Here is a 19,408-nt window from a genome sequence, read left to right on the forward strand (position 1 = left end):
AGAGAGTGTGCTAGCTTCAGCTGTTTTACCGATGCTAACAAGCTAGGTTAATATCATAGCCTACATGACTAGCTATTATTGCATATTGGCATTATGTCAAAAACAGAAAGCATGATTTGTTGCCTTAAGCTACATCAGTAAAGGCAAGTCACTGAAATGTTTAGATCCCACAAAAAAAACGATAAGCCACACAAAACCTCTATAAAGTTATGAGATGATTGAGCCAAAAATGCTTGCTGTCACTGGACAGCAGGCTAAGATTAAACAACAAAAACTACACAAGCTATCCTAACAATGTGACCTTTCACACACATACAAATGTCATTTGAAAGTAATGATGCACTCAAAATTTAGATATTTTGACAAATGATTTGTAGGCTACAGTTTCTCATTAGGTTGAATGTGATTTTCGGCAACAGTCTGTAAAGCTTGTCCCACCTAGCGACAGTTGCAGCGAAAGAATGTGTGCATGGGCGGAGCTTGGATAGGTCCCTTGAACAGGACTGCCTAGCATACCCCAAATTAGCTACTGTAATAGACCTCAGCACTGGACCAAGAGGCATCTGCCCGCCACTCAACATTCTTTTCGGGCTCTAACAGAGGGAGGCATTTCCTCACTTTTTACCAAAACAAGAGGTCAGCAAGATTGCTGTGCGATAAAGTCATGAGTACAGTCCCCCAGCATTCCACACACGCCAGAGTGCTGGTCTCATTCTCACACAGAAGGTAACCTTGAAAGACACAAGGGAGCTCATGAAAGGAAAGAGAGAGGGAGAGAGAGAGAGGGAGAGAGAGAGAGGGAGAGAGGACTCACACTATAAACACACTCCTTTATGCAAACATCTGCTTTCGTTCCTCAGCCCGGATGACTGTTTTTGAGCAGGCGAACGCCTCCGGCTCTTTCAAAGCACCACTGCTGAACCGTTAATGTGGCCGCAATCAAGTTAACATGTTACAAAGAGGCACCGCGCAACACACAAATAATGAAAGAGGGCTTCTGTTTTCCAGACATTCATACAGTAGTAGGGCCACATATGGATCACATTGCTGCTGCGAAAAGCAGCATACCTGCTTAGCTGCAGATTTTTATCATCACTCTTGCACTAATAGACCTGTGAAGTTATTTTGTAGTCGGCGACATGCCCATATAAGGAGTTAAGGTCTGTGTGGAAAAGGAATGACGTTTTCGTCCCATTGCATCCTGTGATAAACAGAAATGCTACAAAGCCAATATGTTTTGTTCTATGTACATTTGGTAACAGTTTACTGCGGGGCAGTGTTCATAAGGCTACATGACACCAACATAAACCATTCACGACAACTGACTTAGACCTTACATAAATATTTACAAACATTAGCTCATTTCGTGTTGGCTGTTTATTATTCTTTCTTATTTTTTATCCTATTTGTCCCTTTATTTGCACCAATAGGCATCATTTTCAGAAAGCTTTTGTCAGCCTTGATATTAAGCTGACACAACATCTGTGTAAGGTGACACTGATGTTTTTCTGAAAATTTGTGTGGTTGTGTTATGGCACTTTCTGGGGTGAAATGACATTCAGCGGCTTTGTAGCTTAGAGTGTGTCACAAATGATGTAATGCTAATAATATAGCTTTCCAAGTCAGGATGGTTGAAAAAAAGAGTATTTTCTGTGGCCTTTACGTAAAGTAAGATTTAAGCTGCGTCACATCATCATTACATCCCTGTGACTGTCAAAATAAGCTACAAAGTCAGTTGTTCTAACGTGCCATGTCGTTTCATCGAACAAAAGTGTCATGACACAACCAAATGTGTCAACTTCACCTCAAAGATGACAAATGGGTGTAATGTGGCCTTATTAACATGTCCCTATAGTGGAGTGTTACCATACATTTTTACCCAGAATGTCACTAAGCCATCTGAATTACAAAGTCATTAGGTAGTGAAAATATGAATATTGTTAGATGCTACAAGCAAGCTAAGACTTCTGAGCTTTAAATCAGTAAGTTATGTGAAAATAAGGCTACTACTACAACTGTATACTGTTTCATTAGTATTACATAATACAAGCTACTTAAACTGCGGCCTGCTACTGCCAAAGCCACTTAACTACCTTGACACTTGACAAAGCTTGCTGGTTTGTGTTTATTATTTTGGATAAGTTTTTAACTATTTAACAACCTTCAAATGGCAATGATATTTGAGGGCAAAGTGTATGCAGTACAAAGCTTTAAGGCTGTGCAACTCCTCAGTTGAGCTCAGTAGTACATATATGTAAAAGCCGTACTGTTGTGAGATTGTGTGTGGGGTGTTTTGTGTTGTATAATTGATGTTCTTAGTGATACACAATGATGATCATAGCCTACACAACAAGCTTTTGTAGCATATTGACATTATGGTAAAAGCAGAAAGCACAATTTGTTGCCTCATCCTACATGAAGAAGTGATTTTCATTTTTTTCCATAGATGAAAACAGCACAGACCAAGAACTCATCTGAATGCTAATGAAGAACCACAAAATGTTATGTCCTAAAAAGTCTATAAGCTTCTGATATCACAGTAGATGTTTATTGACAGTATTCAGTATTTGCTGATGTGCCCTAAAAAGGACTGGCATGTGCACGGGACCCTATGAACCTACAGCAGGACCCACACAGCGCTCCAGTGCCTGAGCTACAGCCCAGACATGAATGCCAGACATTTGATGTCAGAGAGCCTTTTTTGTTTTTTTAAAAAAGAAAGGAAAAGGGATTGTGGTCAGGGTTTTGTGTAAGGCCCTGTCAGTCCTCGTCATGAAATATAAACTCATACGAACAGGCTCAAAGTAGAGAGACAGAGAGAATAAAGAGAGAGAGAATAAGAAACCACTCCTTTTAAAGCAGAGCAGCAAGTACTGAATCACAGGAGGGCTTTGGAGAGATTATTGATGACCACTATTGTCTGAAACAGCATCTGCCGGCCTGTTTGATGTGCATTTATGAGCGATACTCTCTCCCCACACATATACTGTATACTGCATGGACATTTGCCTCAACTGTGACCTTCTCATCTTCCATAGGAGTCAACTAATATGCCAGCACCATATTGAAAGGAAAGCAGGTTTGTAAGGAAAGAGTATTAGGGTGTGTGTGTGTGTGTGTGTGTGTGTGTGTGTGTGTGTGTGTGTGTGTGTGTGTGTGTGAGGGAGAGAGAATTTCTTTGTCTTCTGTGGGTGTGCACTTGTGCACACACTAGCATGAGATTGTTTGTGATTGAGAGTGTGTTAGTCTGCCTATAGCACTTCTGTATTTCCCTTGATAGAATTGTTTGATGAAATATCAAATTTACAGTAATCAATGGTCTAAAAGAAACTGCATAGCTAAGAACAGAAGTAGCTGTTCTCCTGAAGCCTGAATTTTATCTGTACTTGTGTCCTGTTTCTTTACATTTATACTAGGGGTGTGTAATATGACAATATTTACTGTTATCATGATAAATTATGTCACATTGTGCTTTTCTGAGCATATCGTCATGGATACTTAACAGCATGTTTCATTACGAACAGAGCATAAAAGTCCTGCTTGTGAAGCTGGCAGTCAACAAGGGTCACAGAGAAGTGTTCCTGACCCTGTGGCATTCGGATACAAAGTCACTGGTCACTTCAAGCATTCTGCCTTGGTATATTCCCACCAGGCATACGTTGTGCGATTTTAGCTTGTTTTTAAACACACACAATCACAACCACTTCCTCAATAAGGGTGGCAGCATGTAGGCTAGCTAAACATAGGCAAAAAAGTTGACATTTTTTACCATGCAGTATTTACTTTGTTTGAATAGAACTGTGAGATATAAATGTTAATATGGTGATATATATATGACATATATGACAGATGAGGAACGGGGATCAAAACTATGAAATTTACCTTAGACTATTAAGGTACATTGCACTCGTTTACTTTAACAACTACTTAATTCCAAGTAGGTTATTCAGTATGGTATCGGACTCGGCATCGAGTTTATGTTCTTCTTATTTTCTTTCTTTTCTTGGTTTCTCTAGCAATCTGCACCATTGTAGGTAGTGGCAGAATTGGGAGGTTTGGTGTTAACTCAGGTTTGTAGCTAGCTGACTATGTAACACCAAGGCTAGGCTTTGGCTTGTGCAATGTGATTGACAGGCAAGGAGACATCATCTTGTCCTGATTGATGGATGTTGGTGGTCTACATCATTTGTATTTTTCCCCCTTTTAGTTGTAGCCACAGATAATAAAATGTTTATTCTTAGCATATTTTTCACTGCTAGCTGTTGAAAATTTGCGAAATTATGAAATGGACAGTTGCGGGTTTAAAGTCTGATTTGCTGATCCACATTCTCCATAAATTTTATAGTTGACTTTCAAGCAATGGGAATCAGTGAATGGACTGTTATGCTGTTGACCTGGTGTTTCGATAGATGAAGTGAGAGCCCAGTTTTGTTATTTTTATTTATTGATTTGTTTATTTGTATGCCTGGATAAGTATTCCTTGGCCACACCACCAACCCCGCCTTTATGGGGACAATAACTTTTCTTTTTCGTTTCATTATTAATGTCACACAATTCACCATTTATTCATAGTCATACAGATACAAGGTGATGTGGTACCACAATCACCCAACCTCCCTCCACCTACACTCCTTCCCCCTCCACCCAAAGCACCCTCCCGCCCAACTGTCTTACCCACCCATCCCACCGCTCTAAGCGAAAAGAAAGAGAGAGATAGCTGAGACACATGGCAGACAAAAGGCTTATAAGACTAAGGATTTTGCCTTAGCACTGCTATTATATGTTACTATGTGACAAAAAAATGTAAAAGTTCCTAAAATTACTATATTTGATGGACAAAAGTTCTTATTCTTATTCAGCAGTCCATACTTTCAGCAAACTACATTATTGGTGGAGAAGTTATTTTTCATGATTACTATTCCTTATACCTGAAAATTTGTGTTATACACAGCCTCAAGTGGCGAATTGCTTTTATAAAACATACTGTAAAATATAAAATAAAATGTTTTCTCATAACTTTTTGCTTTAATAACTTTTGTGGTTTGTTGCTTTAATAATTTAGAAATGTTAATGCATGGTTTCTTTGGCAAACAGATCCTTTTCCAGCAAGGCGCTCATCAATAAGCTTCCATAATGATCAAAACCAGATCTGAAAGTGTATAGTGATAGCAGTGAGAAGGTCAGATTATGACTTTGACTGGAGCTGAAGTTATGTATGTTCATAAGAATTGCCTAGGGCGTGTAAATATGAGTCCCTTATATGTTCCCTTAAAAGGGTCTTGGGAACAGTACTGTTGACTTTGGCATCAAGGCTATGAGGTCCATGCCTTTTGTGCTGAAATCTATATGTGTACCTCAGCTTTCACTGCAGCTACCGATGGTTAAGATTACATTTGTCTCAGACTTGATGGATCCTCTCTCACTTAGAGCGACTTGGATGCACTCAGTAATAGAAAGGCGGCCTTTGGTTGTGTAGCAGTTTTTGGCTCTGACTACAAAAGACAGCTTATTCAACTATTGGGAAATAAGTTCAATGCACAAAGGGCACAAATAAACTCCTGGGGATAATTTTAGAAGAGGCATGATTTGTTCTTTCCAGACTATCCACCCCCCCATACAGTGGCCGTGTTTGTGCCCTGGCTTTCTGCCGAGAGGAAAGTATGAGGTTGATTCTGTTGGGTTTGAAATCAGAGCCTTTATTCTCTACTTTCAGTCTTCCTTATGCTTAAACATGGAGTGGTTTTATCCTGTTCTTAGACAAAAGAATGTGATTCACTCTCCTCTTCTGAGAAATTGCATTCTGCAAACTGGTATTTGTGTGTGTGTGTGTGTGTGTGTGTGTGTGTGTGTGTGTGTGAGAAAGAATGTGTTGTTCGTTTTTAGGCTTGTGTTTCACTCCCATGCTCGGCAGATTGTAACCTTTATGCAAAAGGGCAGCAGCCACACAGAAAAATGGCTTGTTTATTTGTACTTTTTTATATTTTCTGTTTTTTGACTGTCCTTCTTCTGCATTGTGACTGCAGATGAAAGTGTAGACTTATTTTTGTCGTCATACATATGAAGAGACGGTTAGCAAGTTGTCCGGTCAGCCAAAGACCATTTACCAACCTGACCTTGACTCTACACAGCTCATAGTGCATAGAGAGGTATATGAAAAGGGAGAGAAATGAATCAACAACATGGTTAGCCGGTTATTGGGTCACTTTAAAGCGAAGGTTATTGTCAGAAAAGGCAGCATCAGACTTGAGACCTGTTTTAGCCGCATTATTTTGTGATCAGCTTAGTAACGCTTATGTAATATACATGAAATCTTCAATATGGGCATGCTCCTGAAGGTTCTCTATCGCTGTTGCCATAACACCAGAGGGGAACACTCAGGACATTCTAAGAGAGGAGAAGGCCTAAATGATTTCTGTGTACTTAAAAAAAAAAGTATTGTAGTTATAGTCTTATTTCATTGTTTTGTTTGGAAAGAAAAGGCTTAAAGTCTTAAAACACTGATTCAAAGAAAATTGTCCAATCAGTTTTTTTCTGTGATATCTAGGTAGATACAGAGAGCTAGCCCATCCATGGATACCAGCAGTAGCCTAACCAGGTTTCAGTTGTTAGAAATGGAAAATGGTGGCGGCAGCTCTATACCAGGTCTTTTTATGGAAGAAGTCACTGTAAAACTGTAGCACTTGTAGCACAACAGAACTTGCAAGCAAAAAACCAAACTACTCTTTAATATATGTAACAAGAATATAACTGAATATAACAAAGTAATTTTTGGGCTATTTCTAATGACTGTTACTGTGATAATAGTAGTGTGTTTGTAGTAGTTTAGTACTATAGTGGTATTTCTCATATTTCTCAAGAAACATACACTTTTATAAAATTGTGGATCTGGTTAGTTCTTGAGGTCTGCAGTTGAAATTTTGCTGCTAGATGATGTGAGATGTCTGCTGTTTGGTAAACATTCTTCACCTATAATCAGCATGGTTATGGGACAGCTCATGACCTCGTTTCTGGAAAAGAAAAAAAAAAAACATCTGTGACTTGTTTTTTGACTGGTGGTTCTACCATAAATTATAGACCTCTTCATAGAGTTTTTGCATTACCTTAAATATTGGTAAAGAAAGCTTTTACTCTTTAAGAATGCATAGGATCAGAATTTATATTCGTTTTTATAGAATAGTTGCACGTGCCCTATAATCTCTGCAGTGTTGCGGGTCAAAACAGGTGAGCACTTCTAGCAGTGTGTTCCTTTGGATGTTGGCCAGCATCTGCTTTCCTGTAACAGCTCCTTTTAAACCCTTCATTCCTCTCTCTTAAGATAACAGGGGATGCATACTCTCATTCTCTGTAAACGCTATTTATGAGAAGAACTGTTTAGGCTTAGTCACCAGCAACAGCTTGATGACTTCAGTGAATCATAACATGAATGGAAAGTATGGATGCCACGTTCTGCTAGGCCTAGCGCTTTGTATGGTTTCCTCCGGTTTGCTAAGGCCATTGTGTGCAGCAGAGTGAAAAGAAGTCCATTGAGACCAAAGCCATACCAGTGTTTGCTTCCAGTGAAAGAAGGTGGGTGAGTGTGAGCAAAGTTCTCGGGTTATTTTATTAACTCAAATAGTAATCTGTCAGTGATCTGCCTGTTGAATAGAAGCGTTACATATTCACTGACCCTGTGTCGCATTTGAAAACCATTATGCAGGCGAGTCAAGGCCTGAGAACAGAAAAGAAATGGGTGTTGGTTCCTTTGCTTGTCAGAACTGTGTGGAGCAGCGTGTTGATAATGGACTGTTTGCTGTATGGTGCCCATGCTGGCCAACCTCCAGAAAAGGTCACCCAAGGGAATTAACAGAGAAAAGGCAAACAGCATGTCACTATGGGAAATTTTATTTGTGGCAGGATTTCCTTATTAAAAGGTGTGTGCACACATCACATTACTTTTCCATAGTGGCATGCAGAAAAGGTGACAAAATGAAACATAAAGCCACTATTACATTGTTTTCATGTCGCTTGACCTCTTTACTGAAAAACACTACATGAAGACTTGCATTTAAAATTAAATGTGCAATTTGTGTCAGAATTGAATACAAACCATCTTGAAATGTAATGAAGGCACAACTATATTGCTTTCCATGATGCAGTACTTTTTGATTTGCCTCATTGAAATGCAATCATAACAGTGAAAACAGTGAAATACAAGGCACACATAACATTACTTTCTATAGTGACATGCGCAATACATGCCAAAATGAAGCAAAACCTCTACTACAATGTTTTTAAGTTGCTTGACTTCTTTATGTACTTCACACGTATTTGCCTCACTGAATTGCAACCAAAAAGTGAAATGAAATGCACACATTAGATTGCATTTAAACAGTAACATGCAGAAAACCTTCCAAAATGAGAAGTAAAAGATCTATTGCGTTAATTTGAAGTTGTCTGAAGTACTGCAAGGTGGAAAGCAATAGCTATGTCTTCGTTACATTTCAAGGCGGATTGTATTCGATTGACACAGATTTAGCATTTCTTGTTTTAAATGAAAATCTGCATGTGTTGTTTTTCAGTAAAGAGGTAAAACAGTGCTCTTGTTTTCCATTTTGTCACATATTCTGCATGACACTATGAAAAGTAATGCCATGTATGCATTGCATTGCATGTTTTTCCACTTTAGTTCTCAGTTTTGGCAGAAAATTCTTCTCCATAGCTTAGAACCCTAACAAATTAGCATTAGCATAACTAAAGACAGAAGTAGCAGCCATCTTGAAGCCTGCATTTTATCTGCAAATTTGTGCATTTTAATCGTAACAGTATGTCCTACAGTGTTGGAAACTACATAAGCAAGTCTTTGTGACATTACTTAACAACTTGACTGGTTTTATGCAAGAGTATGATGATTAAGTAATGAAGCTTGCATGACGCTAATTGATCTTCAAGCTTCAATTGGGACCATGCTTATGTTCCCTGGTGCTGTATATCCCCTTAGCTCTTTATATAAAGCATCAAATCTCAGTATTATATTAAGGAGACCTATGAAAGGGTTCCGGGTAGAGCTGGGCGATATGGCCAAAATGTTATCACGATAAACAAAATTCATATTGTTCGATATCGATACATACCGCAATAAATGTCTAATCATTATTTATTTCAAGTTTAAAGGCTGATTTTTGCTCCTGGGTGGTTAATTGCTGTTTTAAACTATCCTTTATGGTCGGAACACGACAAACACTCGCCAAACAGTGGAACATTTCACAAATCTGTCATGGGAGAGTGGGAGAGAGTGTCTGGTGAGCTGGAAAAGCATGGCTATTTTGTAATAGTCATAATTTAAGAAAGAAAACAGATTATTTTTAGCTGGTGATGAGCGCTCGGCTACCCCGCTACAAACAACATCACAGTACTCAGACACCAGCTAGCGACGACTGGATTTCTCTATACTATTGTAGTAGTTAAAGTGGTGAACCACAAAATATCAACATCAGACAAACAGAGTCCTCCTTTTAGGTATGTTTAAACGGAAAGCGGTGCTTTTGTGTCTTGTTTGATCTACAGTATCATCAATTCTCCGTGTTGTGGAGTGACGGAGTGCTGCTTCAAGTTAGCCAGCTGCTAAAAACAGCTAGTCTGGAAAGCTAGCGCTCTCCTGCTCTCCACTGCCACACAGCTTCCTCAGTTTACTTTCGTTTAAATCAGGGCTGTAATTTACATGAACCCACTTCTTTCTTTCACTTTCGTTGCTTGGGAATGCACTAATACTTACATATGACTGTATAAAGTTGTGAGGATTGTGATTGTGATTTAACGCTGCTAAAGCTTGTTAGGAGGTTAGGAAAGAGGTGAGTTCGCTGTAGGACAGTATAGTTACACCACTAACCTCGTCGGTCACAGGAGAACAGATCGCCTGTCGCTCCACTCAAACAGGGAATGTATAACTCCGTGTTTCAGCCGTTGCTAAAGACTCATCTTACTCGTGGTCCCCCTCCCTCTCTAATCATGTAGAAAAACTCGGAAGTGCGCCCTCTCCTGGCGACAGCAGAGTAGTGTCGCTTTCCTTGCAGTAGAAAACGCCACCAAGGCTTTCGCTGAACGTGGGAGTGTGAGAGTGGTGTATTATATCGAACATTTATCGAACATGTCGTATCGCTCTATCGAGGAAAAGTTATATCGCGATAATTATCGTTATCGTTTTGTCACCCAGCCCTAGTTCCTGAGTTCATGGTTAGGGTCCTGTGGTCATCAGAGATCATACAAGGGACAACGAGAAGCAGATTTTTTAAAGAGGGACACACTTGCCCTAGGCTAGGCTATAGTCTCCATTAACTTGATGCTTCATGATGTGGAAATGAAGTGTTTAAAAGTTTGCATTGCATTTGCTCAGTTTTTAACATGAGAACTTCAGGGCTCAGCCATTTTTCTATGTTTCTTTTGTTTGCTCGCCTGCTCCTGAGCTGTTTTTGAAGCGAGGTTGAGCTGCTGACAGGCATGGCTGGTGTTTTGGTGCACTTATCCTTTAATTTAGCCCTATTAGCACATGGAGCAGGAATGCTGGGTAAAGGGTGTAGTCCGAACAGCTTCTCCGAAATCCGCAGGCATCATTTGGGCTCCGGGATCCTCCTCCTTAATGATAGACCGACTGGGAGAGGAAAATCCCGGGGCTTTGAAGTCGGTTCAGGGTGGCCGAGGTGTGTGATATGCCAAAACTGGATCTGAGCTGACGTCGAAGCTGAGACGACACATCATCTCTTTTGCGAGAAAATCTCATACCTCTCATTTTTGAGTTTTTTTCTGCGTGAAAAAAAATCAAAAATTCTGCGTGATTTTTCTGCGTGTTTTTTTTTACTTTTGTAACTAGGCCTAGGACTTTTCTCACCCCTGAAAACAGCTGACCAAGTCACAAATAAATTCTAACATTCACCTCTTTCTGATTGTGTTTTCCAGCCCACATATTATCTTCTTGTCCCAGAGTGTGCTGGCGGGTGAGAGAGGCCTGTGCGGAGCGAGGTTGTGCCATGAAATCGCCCACTCCTGGTTTGGCTTGGCCATCGGAGCGCGGGATTGGACAGAGGAGTGGATCAGTGAGGGCTTTGCCACCTACCTGGAGGACGTGTTCTGGGCCAAAGTCCAGCAGGTGTCTGCACCACTGCAGAATCAGCAGCATGTTCAAAACAGTTTGCCTTTTTTGATCCGGCTATTCTGGCGGCCTCATAATTTCAGCTTATTTGTTCTGACATGTTCACCAATAGAGCACTCTATAAACTGAGTGAAGGTCATGAGGGCAGTTTCTGTTGAAACTTTATTCTTACTATGAATGTTCAGGCTTAAAAATAGCAGACATTCAGTAGTTCAGTTTCTTGCAGCTGCATTCAGTTTATTACAGCTCCTCACAGTTCACATATTCCAAATGCCTAACTCCACCCAAAGAGCTTTTTTCATAGTTCAGATCCAGGTTGTCTTCAGACAACAACTGCAGAAACAGACATAATTTTTTGTCCATGGTTTAAAAAAAACAATTACACTCATTTACGCAGAACGTTAGCTTTCACATATAGAAGTTTTTGGCAAATGTAAGTCAGCTACAGACAATTGCACAGAAAGATTTGTACTAGATTCGCAAATGGATTTTGGACATAAGCAATGACTGAGCCACATGCTGTTTTGCAGCCTGGGGTCTGCATGAGTGACTTGAAATTTTAAGCCCTGTGTTGCTTTGCCATTTCAGTTTTGCATTATGTGATGTGATAACCATCTCATTATTTTTATTTTTATTGCTTTTCTCTGTCTCTGCCTCTGTCTCTTACAAACTCACTGACCCTCACTTTTTCAGCTGGGTACCCGTGAGGATGAAGAGCAGAGGCGGCTGAAGGCTCTGCTGCGTTGGAGGAGGCTGAAGGATGAGTTGGAGAACTCAGAAGAGGAGCTACAGGTCCTCAGGTTTGACTCGCCACCTCTCATAACCTCACTATCGCCTCTCTTTTAGACCATATAGCCTCATTACTGATAATGATGTGCAACTGCCAGTTAAACACAAGCATCAGTATTTAACTTGCAGTAGATGATGTCTAGATTGCATTTTTGGTGCAGCCAGTGCTACTTATTTCCAGAAGTATTTTCACTGGATCTGCAACATAATAGTGATGCTTTCCTAGTATTATGCCATTTGTGGGTCTTTAGGGGCTAGACTTGCCCTGAACTGTCATTTGATGAACTGTAAACTGTCTGATCTGCACACTTTGTGTCAGCCTTTTTTCTTTTTTTTTCCCATCATTGTCATTTTCAACCCCTGGCCTACTAATTGCTGAATTTGGTTGCCCCCAGCTCCTTTTCTTTTTCTCGTCTTCTTCCTCACCCACCCTCCAGAACTTTTTATATTTGCATCATACATTCATAACATAAGTGCTTGCTAGGGCTATCAGCTGGGAACAGTTTTTCTCTTTGTGCACAGGGCATTGTAATGCTGGAACAAGAAAGAGCCTTCCCCAAACTAATGCCTCAAAGTTGGAAGCATATAATTGTCCAAAATGTCATTGCATTAACATTACCCTTCACTGAAACTAAGTGGCCTAGACCAAACCCTAAAAATAGCGCCAGACCATTATTCCTCCTCCATCAAATTTTACTGTTGGCACTATGCATTCTCATAGGTAGCGTTCTGCTGGCATCCACCAAGCCCAAATTCATTCATCAGACTGCCAGATATTCATCACTCCATCATTCCCCATTTCCACTGCTTGCGCATTAAAGCCTATTTCATGAAGCTCCTAATGCACAGGTCTTCTGCTCATGTTGCTTTCAGAGCAAGTTTGGAACTGTGATGAGTGAATTCACAGAGGACTTTGCACTTGACAGTCCTGCTCTGTGGTTGCTGGGTCTACTGCTTTGTAGCTGAGCTATTGTTGCTCCTAACCACTTCGATATGAAAATAATAGCACTTACAGTTGACCAGGGACCACAAACTGACAAAAAAGTGGCATCCTTTGACAGGACCATATGTAAAGTCACTGAGCTCTTTGGTACGAACCATGCTCAGGGTTTGGGATAGCTACTGAAAAATTTGTAGTTAGCTACTTTGTAGCTACTTTCCCAAAATTTGTAGCTAGCTACAATTTAGCTACTGTTCCAGAAAAAATAGTAGCTACTTTTTAGCTACTTTTTGAAAAGTAGTGCACTACTTTTTAGCTACTTTAAGAGCGCAATTGTCAGAATGTTTGTGAATCTCCACCTGACACACCAAACAAGCCCAGCTGACAGTGTGAACAAGATGCATTCACTCATGTGCCAGAAAGAAAAATACAATTGAAAAGCTGCAAATATACAAAAAGATCACCAAAAGGAGTGATAGCCAACAAAAGGCAAAGTCAATCATTCCAGGTTTTCCTAACAAAAATCAACAAAAATAACCAAATACAAACCTTTACAGACCCAACTTTGTGCAAAGCACTGTCAGCTGTTGAAATAAAACTGCTCCAATTTAAACATTTCAGCAAGATATACAGACATGACATTCAAAGTCCTGTTAAACTTCAGCAGCACTTTAGTCTCCAAATTCTCATCAGTGACTCTGGCTCTGTTTGGGGTGAGAATCAGGCCTGAATAATCTTTCCACTGCTGCAGAGCTGTTGTGGCTCCACAGCAGAACTAGATTTTTAGGTAAAATAACATAATCCTCCTTTGCTGTGAAATCGTTATAACACACAGTTCTAACACAGTTTTCACAATAAATGGTCTTAAATGCTGGAGTTAACATAGAACTGTTAATTCGCCATCATTTAACGCCGAAGACTGACGCGCAGACTGCTGGACACACAGCAATGCAGACAATGAAATGGCAAAGAGAAAGATTTAAGACGAACATCGATAATTTGGAGATGAATGGACTTATTTACATTTGTAAGTACTCAGCTGGTTTCCTCATAGGTTTAATCCGCAACAAGACACAAAGCTGAAGTCTCTTCTCATTCACCAGCTTCTCGTTCGAATTCTCCCGTTCCACCTTAAATGGCGCAGCAGTACAATCTGGTGCATCAGGCACCATTTAAGGTGGAACTGGACAATTCCTACGAGAAGCAGGAGAATGAGAAACTGAATTCAGCCTCGTAAAAAGGCGAACACTGAGAGATATTTACAAGAAACTCGCAGAAAAGTTTCCTGAGATGCGAGAAAAGTGGCTACAGCCGAGCTAAGGCTTGAAGCAGAGCAAAGTCTGCGTTTTTGTTTATATTTTTAGCCTACACTAGAACATCAGCACCTACTGAGACTTATTTACAGCCAAGATGGTAAAACGGACATAAAATGTTGTGGCTCCCAGGTGGTTTCATTTTTGTTGAAAGGACAAAACGTCTCCTCTTAACATTTCGGTTGTTGACCCTTGAGCTAAGCCTGCTAGTAAGGGGTGACGCATGCCCATTTGCTCTAACTGTCCGCGACTCAGTCAGGTTTGCTCAATTGCCACCAGTCCAGTTAACGACCACGTTCTATGGTTCAGATTTTGCACGGATTGCCTGAAGCCTGTAGCGAAATTGTAGCGAAAATTATCGCTATAGCTACACAGAAATTTGTAGGCGCTACAGCTATTAGCTACATTTAATAAAACTGTAGTGGCTATAGCTATTAGCTACAAAAAGTTGTAGTTAACTACAAAAAGTAGCGCGCTTCTTAGCTACTCCCTCATCCCTGGTCATGCTACTGCCAGTGTTTGTCTATAGAGATTGCATGTGCTTGGTTTTATACACCTGATAGCAATGAGTGTAGCTGAAACACCTGAACTCACTAAGTTGCAAGGTTATTATAGTTTTAAAAAGATTTTTGCCTTTAATTTTATTTTTTATTTTATTTTTAATTTTTAGCTAATAAGTTTTACTATGGGAATCGCCTTGGGCGTGACCAACTACGGAAGCCCCAGTGACATTACACCTGTGCATGACAGACAGGTTGACCTGCGACCCAGCTCCGCTCCAGCCCCATAGCCCAATAGCTGATTGGGTTATACACGCTTTCTTCCTGTGTAAGACTACAAGCTCCCTCAGTACTCCAGGCAAGCCAGTACTCACTAGACAGTTCTCAAATGGTTCGTCATAGGAGGTGGTTGGCAAACGTAACTACAGCTTGGTGATGGATAGTGCTGAATGAGTCCCTTCATCAAGAAGTACATTTTTTGGCTTTTAGTTCAGCTACATTTACGAGAAAAGCGACTGCATCAAGGTGAGCTGTTTTCCCTAGCTAAAGTTACCTGGGTAGATTCAGCATTAATTTGCCAAAGCTACTGTTGTGTTTCTTCCTACCTAGCATTAACTTGCTGAGGTAGACAAACTGTGCATCGTTTGCATGGGCGCTAGGCACACTTAGGCAGTATTGACTGATCCGCAAATGTGCACCCACTGTGCTTTGATGCCTCCGAAAATTCAAGAGAGGAGGTTGGGAGTAGCTGTAGCAAACAAACAGGACCCATACCTGTCCGGAGCTTCATCCGGAGCTTCATCCAGAGCTACAGCCAGCAACCATCAGCTGTGAGCCTGTACGAGCTGGCCAGACATGATGGAAGCTGAACCCCCAGAAGTGCCCCCCCCATTTGAGGACCTTCTCACCTAAGTAGAAGGAGAGCTGGGCCGCAAGGACCTGGAGGGCGATGCCAACTCCGATCTCCTCAACATGGGACTCCACCAGTTCAGACCCCCCGGCATAACCGACACAGACTCTCAGGCTTACAGTAACCTGTATGAAGTGTGTAAATGGCTGCTGCGAAACTGGCCTGCAAAGAGACCTTTATGAAAAGAAAAGTCTCCCACCAGCTCAGACCTCTACAAGACAGCTCCTGCCTGTGTCATTAGTGGTCCAGTCCCTTTAAGAGCAAGCTTCCCACCAATGGCTGCTCTAAGCTGGAAATCTATGGGATGGTGAAGCTGGGGCTGACCGGAGCCCAAGCAGTAGAGTCTTCAGTGGCACCTCCACCTAAACCGCTGTGCCATATCTGCCTTCTGGGGTCTTCTCACAATGAGTGACTTTCAAGGATGGGTTACATCTCATCACCTGTGCACCTGCTGCCACCTCAGCCATCCGTCAAAGTAACTGTGGCTTGTATGACCACACTCCATTATTGGAGAAACTCCACTGTTCTAACAGCGGGAATTCTTTTAGAACGTGTGTCCATGAGGATAACTTCAATGACAGATGCGTCTCTGTCAGGTTGGGGAGCAACTCTGATGGACCTAGCAGTGAATGGTGTGTGGCCTCCCCAGCTGAAACAAACGCACATAAATTATCTGGAACTTCTGGCAGAGTTCTTAGCATTGAGACACTTCATGTCTTGGTAAAAACAGACAACTCCATGGTGAAGGGCTGTATCAACCACCAGGGAAGAACTCACTCACTGCAGTTACACAGGCTTACGAGAAAGCTTCTCCTGTGGTGCAACGCCTGGGTTTTTTGTGCCTCCGCGCCACACATTTCCGGGGGATACTGAACACGGGGGCGGATCTGCTGTCAAGGGGAAACCCTCTGTATGGAGACTGAAGACTTCACCCACAAGTGGTGACTCAGTTATGGCAGAGGTACGGTCAGGCAGCCGTAAATCTCTTCGCCTTGCAGGAAAACATGCGTTGTCCTCTGTATTTTTCCCTGCTAGATGAAAATGCACCACTGGGTGTGGATGCTCTATAGCTAAATGTCCCTCTGTATGTGTTTCCACCCCTGAGTTTGATCTCCCCCACACTGGCCAGAGTGAGGGAACAGGGTCTGTCTCTAATAGCATCACACAGGCCATCCAAGCACTGGGTGGCAGAGATTGTCCAACTTCTTGCAGACCAGCCTTGGCCCCTCCCAGCATGGAGGGACCTGCTGTCACAGGCAAGATGGGGGATTCTACCATCCTCAATCAGACAACATGGCTCTCTAGGCCTGGCCCGTGAGAGGTGGAATCTGAACACTGTAGGCCTGCCCCTGCTGCCATTGATACGATAAAAAGTGCCAGGGCCTACTCCACTCCACTAATCCTGCATTTGTACCAACGGTGATAGACTCAGCCTACAGGTGCTTGACGGTGGAGCTGGAGGCCTTTCACCCCCCACCTTTTGCAACTATGGATGTTTAGAGACTGAACCTCTTATGCCCTGTCAGGGCGTTGCATCATTATTTAGTTAGGCTGGTGGACTTTAAAAGGCATGATCAGCTGTTTATGTCATGGGCCACCTCTCACAAAGGGAAGCCGTCTGTCAGAAGCCCATGGGCAGTCATGGCCTGGAGGTTAGGTAACCAGCCCTATGATCAGAAGGTCGCTGGTTCGATACCCAAAGCCAACAGTACGTGACTAAACTGCTCCCCGGGCGCTGCGGATAGGGCTGCCCACCACTCCGGGCAAGTGTGCTCAATGCCCCCTAGTGTGTGTATTCACTAGTGTGTATGTGATGTTTCACTGCACGGATGGGTTAAATAGGTTAAACTTAATCACACTGGATTGTGGAGGTGGGCTTATAAGTGTAAGGGCTCACAACCACCAAGCGGCCTGAGAACCCACTCTACCAGAGGCACAAGGCCTTGTTCAGGGGCGTGTCATTACTCGATCTGTGCACCGCCGCAAGATGGGTTTCAGGTAATATAGTTATGGCTGGGTAATGTAGTGCAATCCGGGAGTAATCTACATCTCTTGTAGTGAAACACTAAACAAAGTTAGACAAAGAACGTTGGGTTACTTAACGTAATCCCTGGTTCTTTGATAACAGAGTGAGGTGTTTCACCAGTGCTTCCCTCCTTGCTTAGGTATGGGAATAAATCTCTTTAGAATAACCCATTCAGGTAGGTTGACTGTGGCTATAGGGGCTGAGAAGGAGCCAGGTCGCAGGTCGACCTGTCTGTCATGGACAGATGTGATGTCAGTGGAGCTTCCATAGTTGGTCACGCCCAAGGCAGTTCCCATAGTGAAACACCTCACTCTGTTATCACAAAAACAGGGATTACATCAAGTAACCCAACATTTTAAGGGTGTATTAATCATTTCTGTTTGTATTTTCTGAAAAGTAATGGTTATAGTTGAGTTTTTATTGTTATGATGAACAGAGTTGAACATGATGTTAAGAGTAGAATAAGATTAACACAACAGTAGCTTGGCTTGGCTACAGCTTTTTTCCTTAAAGAAAACCAAACACGAACAGAATCCACTTCTAAACTCTCATTAATGTACTAAAAAAAAATAAAACTGAAGTTTTTCTTCATAATTTCGTTTAATTTTAGTTTTGCAGTAGACATAATTTTGTTTCAGTTTTGGAAAATTATTGTTTTATTTTTATTACAGCCAATTTTTTGCATTTCTATTTTTCTTTTTAATAGTGTTAAACACTACACTTGGCTAACTACTGGATCTTCCATCAGGGTTTGGTAAGCTAAGATTATATATATATATATATATATATATATATATTGCTGGCATTTCCTTTAGTTTAAAAAATTGTGGTTTGCAGTTAGCATCCAACAATGACAAAATTATTTAATTATATATGGCTTTCTGATATTAGTTGAAAGTATATATCTTGTGTGGTTGATGAGGGTAGCTTATTGTAGTTGTGATCAAAATGCACATTGAGATTAAGGTTGCCAGATTGCTTCCATGGAATCCAGCCAAAACATGTTCATAAGCCACCAAAGAACCACATTTAAAACATAATATGAAATAATACAGCATTTAAACCAACATGACATCATTCATAAGCTGCAGCAGTTGCTGAATGTTTTGCCTTCAAAAGTCACATATGCATTTATGTTGTTGCTAGATGGCACTGGCAGTCTTTATTGGTACGAAAAGTCATAACAATATATAAAAAGAAACAAATGACACAAACAGTTACAGAGTTTTTAATCCATTTTTTGAACAAAGTGATCTAACATTAAATGTCTTTGTTGGCAAAAATGTGTGAACCTCTGCTTTCAATGACTCGTGTAACAGCGTTGGGCAGCAATCAGACAGTTCCTGTAACTGTTGATCAGCCGTGCACAGTGACTTGGAGGAATCTTGGCCCATTTCTCCTTAAAGAACTGCTTAAACTGTTGGTATGCTTTCTTGCAGGAATGCCATGTCATAGGTCTTGCCACAACATTTCTAATGGATTAGGTCTGGACTTTGACTCAGCCATTACAAAATGCCAAGTTTCTTCTGCTTCAACCATTCTTTCTAGACTAACTGTTTTTAGGGTTGTTGTCCTTCTGCAGGACCCACCCTCTGTTAAGATTCTGTTCACTGATGACATTATCGAGTAGACTTTTTTGATACAATCCAGAATTCATAGCTCCATCAAAAGATGGCAGGCTGTCCTGATCCAATAGCAGCAAAACAGCCCCATGATACTGCCACCACTGTGTTTCATTGTTGGAATGAGGTTCTCTTGCTTGAATGCAATGATTGTTTTTTACCTCACATAATATTTCTCATTTAAGC

At 41.2% G+C, this 19,408-nt stretch overlaps 1 protein-coding gene across 5 annotated transcripts in view; it reads left to right on the plus strand.

The window, feature by feature from the left end:
• Window positions 1-19,408, plus strand: part of LOC118813169 (aminopeptidase O (putative)) — a 116,309-nt gene that overhangs the window by 14,512 nt on the left and 82,389 nt on the right. For 4 of the 5 annotated variants that reach the window (XM_036578359.1, XM_036578362.1, XM_036578361.1 and 1 more), the window contains exons 6-7: window positions 10,930-11,119; window positions 11,816-11,922. In XM_036578359.1, the coding sequence (XP_036434252.1) occupies window positions 10,930-11,119; window positions 11,816-11,922 (297 nt within the window). The remainder of the gene's footprint in view (window positions 1-10,929; window positions 11,120-11,815; window positions 11,923-19,408) is intronic. The other variant, XR_005007610.1, reaches the window with a different exon arrangement.

This window comes from Colossoma macropomum, unplaced genomic scaffold (assembly GCF_904425465.1).
Source record: "Colossoma macropomum unplaced genomic scaffold, Colossoma_macropomum, whole genome shotgun sequence".
Classification (NCBI taxonomy): Eukaryota; Metazoa; Chordata; class Actinopteri; order Characiformes; family Serrasalmidae; genus Colossoma; species Colossoma macropomum.